Consider the following 13315-nt stretch of genomic DNA (forward strand, 5'->3'; position numbering starts at 1 on the left):
AAGCGTGGCGTGCGTAGTGCGCCCCGCGAGGGGATGTGGAAAACTAAGCAAATAGCTTAGCGGGCACCCAACTTACATATAAGTACCATTTATCCCCCTCATTTTTGCTCTAATCTGACTGATGATTTTGATAAAAGCAACCCCGCATACCCTGCAGACAAAAAATATTAAAGTGATAGTCAGAGCTGTCATTTTATTTCTGGGTTAAGAAGACACAGCTTACATATGCGCTTACTCCATGCAATGGCACCTATCCCTTACTCTCAGCTACCCTTATAATTACTGTCTTTATTTTTTTTTTTTTTTTATATTTTTATTGAGGCACGTTATTTCACATTACATTTTACCATAATGTCAAAAGCATACATTGCAATGTTTAACACTTGCTCTATTACAATGAAAATAAAAGTACAATATTACTTTAACAGTTAGTCATTTCTGAGTGATTACTATTACATTTATTTCGCAATATTGGTGCAGAAATCATTTTCCAGAGTCTGGGGTGTCTAGTCCTTCCCCATTTCTATTAACTTAAGTTTATTGGAGTTTTGTCACACGCAAGTTGTGTCATATACCAGGTTGTGTTCTTAAAGCTGTTGTGCAATTGTTTTCTAGTGGCTATTGGTAGATTATCTATATATGGCTCCCATGAGGACAGGAAGTTCTCCACTTTTTTTTCTTTTAACAATAGCGTCTCCGTCCATTCCATTCTAAAGATATGACTGACTTTGCTCAAAAATAAGGGGAATTGCGGTGGTGCGCTATCCAACCATCCTTGTAATATCGTCTTACGTCCTGCAGCACTAAGAACTAGTAACATTTTTTTAACGTGTCTAGTTGCCCGCTGTTGTGGGGGGGTGATTCCTAAAATCGCCCATTCTGGCGTAAAAGGGACGTAATTTATCAATCTAGCTTCCGTGTATCTACGTATCATGTGCCAGAAATATTGGACGAATGGGCAAGCCCAGAGGCAATGGAAAATATCTGCTTCTGTTTGGTGACATCTTGGGCATGCCGAACTATCAGTTGTCCCCAGTTGGAGTCGACGCATTGGCGAAAGGTAGGTATAATGAAATGTGTTTAAAAACAATTCCACATACATACTGGAGGATAGTGTCTTTCTGGAATACATCAGGGCCTTTTCCAAGTCAGTGGTTGTTAAATTAGGAAAGTGTTTTAACCAGCTAGACATTCCTCCCTTCACTTTTGCATTCTCCAAAATGGGTCTTAAAAAATTATAATGAATAGATAGTGCTTTTCTACTGGGTACTTTATATGTCAGTATCGTGTCAAATGTGGTGTTCCAGTCAGATTTTGAAAAGTGGTTAATCACATGCTTTACATAAAAGCGTACTTGGATGAACGCTAGAGGGTACGGTGTCACCATTGCAACCTCATTTGAGAGTTCTAAGTATGTGAGTGGGCGTTCGCTCTCTGTCGATACTAAATTGCGTATTGTAGATATTCCTGCCACTCTCCAAAGAGAGAAGGGGTGTGCTGCCATTCCTTCCAAAAAATTTGGGTTTTTTATTAGGGGTAGGTGCAGGGAGTAGTATGGATTTAGGCCTTCTTTTTTCCTCAGTATGTGCCATAGCCGTCTGGTGGACCATAGTAAAGGGTTCGATTTTATTATGTCTGAAATTTCTTGGTCGTGTAAGTGTAAAAAGCTTACTAAGTCACAGTTGGTTAAGAATGTCTGTTCCAGACTGGTGTCCGTGTAAATTGTGGTTTTGTGTATCCAATCTCGTAGGTGTCTTAAGATTGCTGCTTGGTTACAAATTGTAATGTCTGGTAAATTAATTCCCCCGTTAAATTTGGGCTGTTGTAACTTTCTTAATGCTATTCTACTTCTCCCACCCTTCCAAATAAATTGTCTTATTAGCTTATTGATTTGCAGTGTGTCGGTGTTTGTTAATAATAATGGGAGGGACTGTATTGGGTACAGTAGTCGGGGAATAGCAATCATTTTTAATAAATTAGCCCTGCCCAAATAGGACAGCGGCAGTTTTTCCCATGATTTGATGTTTTCATTAAGTACTTGTAATGCCTTACTGATATTTAATTTATAGAGATTATGTATATTTCTGGGAAGCAGGATTCCCAAATACGGGATATTTTCCCCTGTCCACTGAAATGGGAGTGTTCTGGCCCATTGTGGAATATTTCCAGTTTCTCCCAATACCATGGCTTTTGATTTGTCAAAATTAATATGCAGTCCTGACAGAGCGCCAAATTCCGAGAGAATTTGCAGTATTCGGGGTAACGATTGTTTCGCTCTGCTTACATACAATAGGATGTCGTCTGCGAAGGCTGAGATTTTTATTTCATGTGAACTGGATTTGATCCCCTGAAACACCTTATCATTGCTCAATTTTCTCAGTAGTGGGTCCAGGGAGATGTCAAAAAGCAATGGGGATAGTGGACATCCCTGCCGTGTCCCCCTTTCCAGCTGAAATTTTTCCCCTATTATGCCATTCACCATCAGTGATGCCGATGGCGTTTGATATATATATTTGACTATGTCTATGAATCCCCTGTCAAACTCTCTTCTCTCCAGCACGTGAAACAAATGAGACCATAAAACTGTGTCAAATGCCCTATTTATATCTAAGCTCAGTAGTAAGCTATCTTTGTTTGTCGGGGTATTTGCCATTACCACTGCTGCTATTGCTGTACGAATTAATTACTGTCTTTATTTACCATGTACTTGTCCTATATGGACTCGTAAATTTTTGTTTTCTTGTTTTTTTCCCCCTCAATTTTGTATTGTTAGGTGCTGCGGAACTCTTTTGGAACTCTTTGCGGAACAACAATAATAATAATAATAATAATATGAATAAAACAAGTACATAACTCAGAGGTATACCAAGGAGAAATAATTGATTTCTCCTGCAGCCCCTCCCATTGAGCCACTAACATCTACCATAAGACCTCTTTTGGCACTACGGTTTTACTCATGGGGTTAGCTATACTCTACAATGAGAATCATTCTAGTCATAACTTCAGTTTGGGTACAAGCTTACAGTATAAAAAGGGGACACAGAATAGAATACTATGTAAAGTCCTCCGCCACGAAAAGCAGACAAATTTATAGACAAATGAAAAAGAAATATTGACCAGACTTAATTAATATAAGCTTTTTCTCTCAATTGCAGCTGTTCTAGTGAGGACAGCTCAATGTCCTCATGGGTCGAAAAAAAACGAGTAGAAAATAGAACTGCGCAATATCAGGAATACAGTTTATCAATAATATGGCATTTATTATTCTTTTTAGCCCTAACAAATGACAAAATAATCTCAAATATCACTATATATATATATATATATATATGTATATATAAATATATATATATATATACATTTATAAAAACAAACAAAGCACAACCGATTGTGAAAACAAATGCTCCTAAAATAACATATTGCCTAAAATAGGTACCGTATATATTGCTAATTAGAACAGCATGCGCTGTATATAGCATGGGTATGTAAAGCAAAGTGAATTAGTTCATAGCAGCTTGTTAATACGCCATTTGATTCACAAGTGAGACGTCGTTAGTTGTTATTACACGTGACTTGCCGGTTACACTTCGACAATATCAATTGGCAGAATTGATATAAAGATGTTAGATTTTAAATGTCCAGTTTTTATGTCTTTTCTAACAGAATAGAATAATTTGACATTTAATTTTAGTAAGATATAAAACATTTCTTTGCAGTACCTGCAGGGACGCCAATAGAGGGGTGCTGTGGGTACAGTTGTCCCAGGCCTCAGCCTCTGGAAGGGCCTGGGCAGCTAGTTTTGCATACAGCAACCCCCCAACTGCATCCGCTGTACTGCGCTCAGTGCGCCGAACAAAGCAGGTCCCGGAGTGTAGGATTTTTCAACCCAGGACGTCGACGGGCAATTAAAATGCTGCACCGGCTTTTGAGCCAATCAGAGCTCGCGTACCTACAGCCAATCAGAGCTGCTGCCGCTATGCGGGTTCCGATTGTCTCAGCAGCTGGTGCTGCATTTTAATTGGCCACTGGCATCCTGGGTTGAAGAAGCCTGCACTCTGCACTCTGGGCTGCAGCTCAGCGGAAGAGGAGATTAGGGAGCAGGAGCCGGGTTACGGTAAGTCAAGTGAGAAGGGGTTGCCCGGACTGGAAATAAGTCCCGGGCCTTAAAATTCCTGATGGCAGCCCTAAGAACCTGTGCTTGGACACACAATTTGAGAAAATGTATTTATTAAAATCAAATTAAAAATTATTTCAGCCTGTTTTTAAAAATGGCATAAATGACCAAGATGTTTGTAGGGTGCTGAATGTTATACATGAATATTAGGTACAATGACATGCGTCGTCTTATATAGGAGTGATGAAATCATGGTGTGTAGTAAAAAGCCTTTGCAGCAGCTAGAGTGCAGGAGTCCCTTTACATTGTTTCTTCTGGGTGTTGTGTTCCAATTTCCTCCCACACTCTGCACTTCGCAAACATACCAGTATGTTAATTGGCTTCTGACTAAATTAAATTAACCCTAATATATAGGATTATCAACTTGTAAGCTACACCGGGAGAGGGAATGATGAATATGATGAAATATTCTCTGTAAAGCGTAGTGTGAAATGGTGGAGCTGTGTAAATAAAGGTAAACAAATACATTATAATCATTGTGGTTTATACAGCTGTTTAGTAGCAATGGGCAGAAAGCAATAGGGGGAAATCTATGAATAATGTTAACTTAAAAATAACTACTGATGGAGTTAAACTTAAAAGTGGAGAAATATTTAACAAAATCAAAGATGATCAAGGAAAAGGAAGACAATATAAATAGGGGAAACCAGAGGCATTGCAGAAGGAGCAGCAGCTATTGTACCACAGTGATGGAAGTTCTGATTTTACCTGAACCCACAGTCATCTAAAGTCTGCTCTATTTCAGCCTCATTATGAAAATGCAGCTCAGAAGAGCAGAACAAGTGGTGCTGGAGGATGCCGCACACATCAGTTATACCCCTTTTAGGATACTATCTGGGAGTTACCCAGCATTTTGACTGCTGGGTCATTTTCCAGGGTGCAGTCTGCACCCTTTCACACTTACAGCAGCAAATTACCGGGTGAAGCAGTTCTACCTGGTAATTTGCTGAAAAACCCAGGTTTTTCTTAGGTCTGAAAGGGCCAACCCGGGTCGTAAATCATGGGTCCTCAACCCAGGTAAAAAGAAGGGTCAGAGACCCGGGTTTTAACACCCGGGTTTTAACACCCGGGTTGATGCACGTTCATGTGCAAAAACCTGGGATTTTGGAGTATGTCTGAAGGGTATTACACCACATGTCGCTCTCATCCCGTGTGTAACTCGTGTTTGCATGTATGAGAATGTGTAAATATATAATAGACTGAAAAAGAAAAAGGTGACAAATCTTATGTTATCATACAAAACCTACATACAGAAGACCACTGGCACTACAGCTCTTAATAGATGTTACCTTCGCCTCAGCTCATGTACTGTATATGACATACCTTCATAGACTGATATAATGCTTGCTGTGTAGGCCCTTTTCATGATGAAGCAGTCACATGATATCTATACTGTTTCCTTACTTTCTGATCCCTGGGTACAGCCCTGCGGTAGGAGGAACAGACATCTGGTAAAGCACTAATACTGAGAGGGTTACTAAAGCAAACAGAATGTAGTTGACAACAATGCGCTGTTTGTAAATCAGAGATTTGTTCTCAGGTCTAAATGTATATTCAGGCCTATGATAGACAGCCCTAACTCCAGCTAATCTGAGGATGCATATTAAATTGCAAAGCAAAGGGGCCTACACATGGGGCGACACTGCTGAGTGATCTGAGCAATGTAGATCGCTCAGTGTGCTCAGCAAGAGTGCTGTGTGCTGAGCAATCTGTTAGGGCCAGTGTTCTCTGGTGAGAACACTGGCCCTGACCAGCGATTAAGCATGCTGGATATTAATCGCCAGGCAATAGCGACGTGCGTGGCCAGGCATCCCATAGGGCTATTTCACACGCTCCGGCTCTTGCCGGGCAACGAAATCCCAGAAGGCCAGGAAGCCGTGCCGCACACAGTAGTTTACAATGAAGGGGATGCACTGGTGGAGGCAGGAGTAAGGGGGTCTTGACAAAGGTCTATGCTTAGACCGAAACGTTGACCATGCCCACTGTCACCTAAGAATATCGGCCGTGGTATGTAATTAAACACCTGCATTTTGGATGAAGTCCGGTGAGTGCACCCATTATTTCTATGTGGATACAATGAAGGGGATGGGCACAGCCGGGCAGCCGTCCCTTCCTGTGGTGGGATCCGGCTGCAACCGGGCGGTGGCCTTCCCGTGTGTGAATGGACACATTTGTGTCCATTATTAACTGCTGTGTGCGGCACGGCTTCCTGGCCGTGCGTGGTTTCACCGCCCGCCAGGAGCCGGAGTCTGTGAAATAGCCCTAACGCTATAGTCCCTACACAAAAGCAATGTAGGAACACTTCTAAATGATCTAGGGCCAGATGTACTAAGCTTGAAAAGTGATAAAATGGAAAGTGACAAACCAGCGGCCAATCAGTTCCTACCTGCCATGTCACAGACTGTGTTTGAAAGATAACAGGCAGTAGCTGATTGGTTGGTGGTTTATCACTATACATTTTATCACTTTTCAAGGCTTAGTACATCTCGCCACTAGTGAGATCGCTTAGAACATACCCTAAAACAGCCCCCTGTATAGGCCCCATAGGGGTTTGCTGTTTTCTTTATACTTGATACTATTGGAACAATCACTGGCTTTGTATGCAGGGCTGGCTCTTCCATTCGGCAGCTGTACTTTCTGAAGTTTTAACTAGAGTGCAGAGAAGTCTAAAGCCCCGTATACACGGGGGAGATACATTGCTCAGCAATATATTGCTCAGTTTCTCCTTTTCATCAGCGACTAGAGATGGTCGCTGATGAAAGGGAACCTCTGCCGGCGGTGCCGCAGAGGTAATCAACTGGTCGCAGGAGCAAGCGATTGGAACAGGGCTGAAAACGGGAACGCGCACCCGGCGATTTATCGCCGGGGCACACTCCCATCACTGGCAATATGGTCGCCAGCGACCATATTTCCAGCGATTTCAGGCCCTATCGCCCCCGTGTGTGCACAACTTTACACCTGCCCTGTTTGTAATGAACCAGAGTCATTAGTTTATAAATAGATATCAGTAAACTTTTGCTCAATACAACTGCAATAAATCTGTTCCTATGCACTTAAGGGATGTAACAGGAACTATGGACATGTCTTATATAACTAATTACCTACACTTCGGGAATGATTTAAGGGCTCCATGCAACACCTGTCCTTTTCCCTGAGCTGATTTTTCCATAAAAAATGCCAATTAGCAGCCACTGATGATCTGTTGGGGACATTCTGCATTTCAAATTTTCTGATCCCAATCATTTTTTTTGTCACAACCTGCAAGTCAGGAAATTAAACATGTTGAATATCCCGATCCCCAACTAAGCAGTCGGGGGATCGAAAAATTGCCACATTAATAATTTTCTTCACAATTTGGGGGCACCCAAATTGCATCTCGCGTGAGTAGCGAGATCCCGCGCATACCCAGTCCAGCCGGCTGGGGGAAAGGAGAAAGCTATCTCCAGGATGGGACATCGCCAGAGGGGGGAGTTAGCGTTCCTCCGCTTCGGTAGACAAGATGTTAATACATCTTGTCGATGTCCCTTCCTGCTTCGCCTCGCTAATGAGGCGAAGCAGGAAGTATTATAGTGGCGCGATAAGCGCCGCTATAATACATCTGCCCCATTGTTCCCTCACATGAAATACATAACACCTGTACCATATGTTTATGGTAGCACATAAATATCCATGTGTCATTATGCTACATTGCATTCCCTAGCTCTAATTCATGTTTATGTTATTACTAGTAAGCCCGCTCGAAGCAAATGCTTCGAAAGCTAGTAGATGTAGTTTCACTTGCTGCCAACAGAGAGACGGCGGCCAAATACACAGTGCAGCAAGAATATTCTTGCCTGCACTGTTTGGGCGGGCAATAGTGGCGCTGCGAGGGGCCGAGTTTTGCTATCGCCCACTGTGTACACAGTGAGCGATTCAGGCAAACTTAATAAGCGATTTTGGCGCTGTACTGAAAATCGCTTAAGGTGTGTACACATGGTCGACATGCCGTGCGATGCGAGTCCCGATGCGATCTGATCGCATCGGGACTCGCATCGCACGGCATGAAGGAGAGAAGAGGACAGTACCGATACCTGTCACCAGGGGATGCGGTCATTCGTCAGACTGCATTTAGGTCTACAGTCATTAGGTCGACCCCACTAGGTCGACTGGCAGGAAGGTCGACCTGACTTAAGGTCGACATGGGCCAAGGTCGACATGACTTAAGGTTGAATTTGCATAAAGGTCGACATGAGGAAGGTCGACTGGTCATAAGGTCGACATGGGTTTTTCACTGTTTTTTGAGCCGACAGGCGGTATTTCATGCCCTACCATCCACTAGGGCGTGGTGGGAGAATAAAATAGTGTGCCGAGCGCAGCGAGGCACCGTGCCCGAAGCATCGCGAGCGAAGCGAGCGATGCGAGGGTCCGGTTCTCATTGCCAACTGTGTCCATGTCGACTGTGTCGACATTCGGATAAAAAAACAGTGAAAAACCCATGTCGACCTTATGACCAGTCGACCTTCCTCATGTCGACCTTTATGCAAATTCGACCTTAAGTCATGTCGACCTTGGCCCATGTCGACCTTAAGTCAGGTCGACCTTCCTGCCAGTCGACCTAGTGGGGTCGACCTAATGACTGTAGACCTAAATGCAGTCTGACGAATGATCCCATTCCGTCACCAGGTGATGGGCAGGGACACAGCAACAGCTTCACCCCGCCGCATACATATGAAGGGCCACACCAACAGACTTCCGCAGTGACCCGGAAGTCTACACGGCGGACTTCCGGGTCACTGCGCATCAGCCCTGCAGCCCCAAGAGAAGCCCCTCTGGCCGCCGGAGCTATATAGTGCAGATCTGCACTATATAGTCTTGCCTGCCCTCACTATGTCGCTGTCGATTTGCGCTCACTCGGGAGCGCGCATCGGCAGTGCATCGGACTCGCAAGCCCTAAAAAGTACACAATCGGCATGCGTTATGGCTTCCGATGTGCACTATATCGGCAACATCGGAAGCCATATCGCACCGTGTGTACACACCATTAGAAGAATCTGTTTCTCTGTCTTTTTTACTTTCTTGTTGCCTCTGCAACGCTTTAAAGAAAATATTTGTGTAACATTATTGTTATTTGTATAGGCTGCCTAGACTGGCATCACTACTTATTATTGTGCTGTTAGTATTATTAGCCTATGACTCCATAAAGAGAAGTGTGAAAGTGGGGAGGGCAGGCAGGCTGACTGGCTGCTAACAAGGACTGCAGACAGTATCACCTTCAGCCTAATATATCTATATCAGCAATAAAAGTGTGGGGAGGGGGCAGCACAGTAGTACACAACAGTGCAACATGGATAGAACAAAATAAAGTGAATATGCAGGAAGGGAAATCCTAAAGGGTACAAGATGGAAGAGCAGAAGTTCTTCTCTTTCATATTACGAAGTGTTGAGTGCTCTAGGGGGACTGGGAACAGGGACCGCTGGTACACTCACTCAGTGACAATGCTAGCAGACAGCGGGAAGATGGAGGGAGGAAAAAGCCATTTCTGGAAGAGCCACTGACTCCTCCTTTAAAGTGGCAGGAGAACAGCTCTGTGCTGCTGCGGTACAGCTCCAGCCACAGCCGCCTCTCTCTCCCGGCCGGGCTGAGGCAGCAGCTGGCTTCCCTCACTCTCCTGTCTGTCTGTCTGCAGAGCCCTGCTGCTTCTAGTCCCCGCCCGCACTCCCCGCCCGCCTCGCTGCTGGGTGACGGTCTGAGCGCTGTCTGGAGGGCGGCAGAGTTGGGGGCGCCTCATCCCTGGCATGCTTTGGACCGGGCTCGGCATCGCCATGCCTGGGGAGCAATGAGAGGGGGCAAACCGCGCCACGGCTGTGCTTGCCAGAACCTCTTTCGCAAAGTGCTGTCTCAGTGCATCTGCTGCTACGCCCGGGTGAGAGGTTAGTGGATATGTCACTGCAGTGTGGGAACACTTTCTTGTCTGTGTGCCCCGGCACCCCCTGTACATCACACCGTCTTATATGGTCACCCGCAACTTTAGGGCAGACGAGCAAAAGCTGTACATCATTCAGTGTTGTTGTCCCCTCACAGCCCAACTATGCCATGCATTCATAGCCAGAACTAGCCTGCAGAAGAGTACATTCGTGAATAGGGTTAGTTACAGATTTGGGCATCTATGAAGGGACTCTAGATTATACATTTGTTTGTTCAGAAATTAATCTAGATTGCATATTTGTGCATTGCTAAATGTGTCTATATTGTAGATGTGTACATTCATAAAGGAGTCTAGATTGCAGATTTTTGCATTTATAAATGAGTACATTAGAGATTTGGGTATTCTTAAATAGGTCTAGATTGCAGATTTGTGCATTCAGAAATTGGTCCAGATTGCAGATTTGTGCATTCATAAATTGGTTTAGATTGCAGATTTGTGCATTCAGAAATTGGTTTAGATTGCAGATTTGTGCATTCAGAAATAGGGCTAGATTGCATACATAGACTCAGATTGCATCATTATTATTTCATTGTCTTTGAGGACAAGCTGATTCTGTTCTGTACCAGCTGGCTGTGTATGTGGCATATATGTGGTGTTTACGGTTATCTGGTGCCACTGATCAAATATGATGTATACTGCTATTGGATGTCACTATGTGAATGGTATTCCTGGGCCACATAGCTGCCCCTGTATCTTGCACCACAGTGATGGGTCACGTTCTGAGATTCCCACGGTCCTTCGTACTGTGAAATGTGATTCTGCAGACTGTACCACTATCTTGCATTCTCAACTGGATCCTAGAACCCAGCAGTACCCACTGTTTGACAGGACCAAAGCTCATCTGACAAACATTTCTGGTGCTGATCATGTAAAGTCACATGTATGTTTTTGTTGTGTGGGGAAGATCATGGTAACTGCTGACCCAGCCCTTTAAAAACATTAAAGAAAAAATAACTGTAATTTTTCTCTTTTATGGGAATGTAACCGACGTGTCGGATGCAGGCAGTGATTCCCATTGAAAGGAATTTGCATTGCTGAAAGATTCCTAAACCCCATCACTGAATGTTGTACATGTGTTATGTGGGGCAGTACATGCTAATGCTGCTGTTTTCAAAGCAGTCCTCAGGGAATCCCTAGAATAGAGGGATTTAAGGCTATCCATGATTGGATACAGGTAAGACCATCCTTTACACAGGCTTCCTGATTGACACCAGTGAGTGGGTGGCCTCCTGGCACATAAGAGTTTTCTGAGGACTGGTTCAAAAAATGTTGATATTATCTGTAATACCTTCCTGCTGTTTCTCTGTGTGAGGTGTATTCATAGAAAAGATGCATTGGAGGTTTTACGCTCATAAAATGACCAATTAGTTGAATAGAGACTATATTATACATAATAGGCAGGCACTCTAGCTGATACATATGCACTGATTCTTATGTCACCTTATTCAATGTATCTTTATACTCCTTAAATAATGTTTGTGCTCATGTGCAACTGTTTATTGAAATGTGCATGCGCATTTCTGTGCATGTGCGTGCGCCAGGTGCGTGCATCCACGGCGAACAGATTGCGGTCGGTGTCTGGTGGTCGGTGGACACGTCCATGGGAACGCCCAGTGTTTCATGGGCGTTCCTTTGAAAATTCTGGGCCTTCCCATGGAAATCACCCATGTAGACGCCAGGGGCGGGTAGCTGACATCACCGGATATCAGCTGCCCGCCCACTTCCTTCAGAATGTGCACTTGCATCTAAGGTTGAGCAACCTTAGATGTGCATGTGCCTTCCACGTCATTCGATGGGTGGCGACCATTGAATGATGTGGCTGTTCCCCCGCAGGCTGCGAATGGATGGATGAATAACCCCCAATATCCCTTGTTATATCTTGCATGTGTGTCTTGTGTATATATAATTTCTCAATAACTTAATAATTTTATAATTAGTTTAGCAACTTAAAAATGAAATATGTTTGTTTGGACTGTGCTTTAGATTAAGATTGTATTGCTAGTAATCAGAATGAAGGAAAAACATAAAAGAGAATCTCAACATTTATAAACAGCAGATGGAAAGGAATATGGTTACTTTCAGGAGGCTCTACAGGTATTTTGAGGTAAAAAATATATTCTGCTTGTAACCAAGAATACTTTCTGATACCTACATATTTTTCCTACTTTATGTTTTTGGAAATAATTTTATATTATTCAGTTCTGATAAAAACCTTTTTTTTTCTAGAGTTATATTTGAATCAATTAATCTCTCAATCCATTTTCTTTATTTTGGTAGTGAAAAAATCTACAGGGGATTCTGTCAGAATCCCAACTGTTGGAACGTCATCTGGCACCCCTGCTTAATCCTATGCCACAACTTTAAAGTGGCAGATTATTTTAATGTTTTTTTATTAAAGAACTGCAGAGCTTTTAATGAGTGAAACATGGCTTCCAACACAGTGATCTCCATTATTACTAACGAATGAACAACATTTACGCTTGATACTGTATGCAATCAATATGCAGTTATAAAGCATTTACAGGTATTTTTGTGAACCTTTATCACCTTATGTCCTGGCCATATGGCATTGGAATAACAGCCTGTTCTATGCAGACAAAACATTGCACTCTATTCTTGCTTTAACACAGAGTTTGCACATCCCTTCAGTGAAATGTATTATGTACTTAATGACTGCTCTCATAGAACTCTTGTATTGTTTGGAGATATAACGCTCCTGTACACTGCAGGCTACAGAGAAACTGACAGCAAGCAGCAAACATATTAACAGAGAGTGTGCGATGCATGCAGGTCCAGTTACATCTTTCAGTAGTTCCTGGGTGCCGCGGAGCACTTGCAGGGGTAATGGGTGGTCCAGGCCAAAATCATATAGCTGATGTGATTGGCAAAACCAGTTCTGGTGACTCCTAATCATACAATTTGTGGAGAGACACAGAATTGCCACACTGTTTGCTACCACATAACAGAATGCAAAGATGACAGATAGGCAAAATTACTTAATGTAATATATATTTTTTACTGAATTTCTCAATAAGAAACTTTAGCCTATGGGTGTACAAAATGCAGATAATCTAGGGTGCCGTTATTTAAGAAAGCTTGGATGCCAGTGCCACTAATTTACCTTATGATGTTGTTTTTTTTTCCAATGGGCAGTATAGTTTTATTGGCTTTTCCA

General features: G+C 43.1%; 1 protein-coding gene and 1 long non-coding RNA gene across 4 annotated transcripts in view; one reads left to right on the forward strand and one right to left on the reverse strand.

The window, feature by feature from the left end:
• Positions 1 to 13315, forward strand: part of ARHGEF25 (Rho guanine nucleotide exchange factor 25) — a 285560-nt gene that overhangs the window by 94013 nt on the left and 178232 nt on the right. Inside the window, exon 1 of one of the 3 annotated variants that reach the window (XM_083169399.1) lies at positions 9677 to 10084. The exons of 1 other annotated variant lie outside the window; for it this stretch is intronic. In XM_083169399.1, the coding sequence (XP_083025525.1) occupies positions 9991 to 10084 (94 nt within the window). In that variant the 5' untranslated portion in view covers positions 9677 to 9990. Of the gene's footprint in view, positions 1 to 9676; positions 10085 to 13315 lie in introns of those variants that run through there. One more of the 3 variants, XM_083169400.1, reaches the window with a different exon arrangement.
• LOC146057751 (uncharacterized) lies at positions 4295 to 9885 on the reverse strand. Its single transcript, XR_014469769.1, has 3 exons — positions 9641 to 9885; positions 5498 to 5600; positions 4295 to 4614 (listed from the first exon to the last, which is right to left on the reverse strand). It is a non-coding gene; the product is annotated as an uncharacterized LOC146057751 (long non-coding RNA).

Source organism: Crinia signifera, chromosome 2, assembly GCF_055691185.1.
Source record: "Crinia signifera chromosome 2, ASM5569118v1, whole genome shotgun sequence".
In the NCBI taxonomy this organism is placed as follows: domain Eukaryota; kingdom Metazoa; phylum Chordata; class Amphibia; order Anura; family Myobatrachidae; genus Crinia; species Crinia signifera.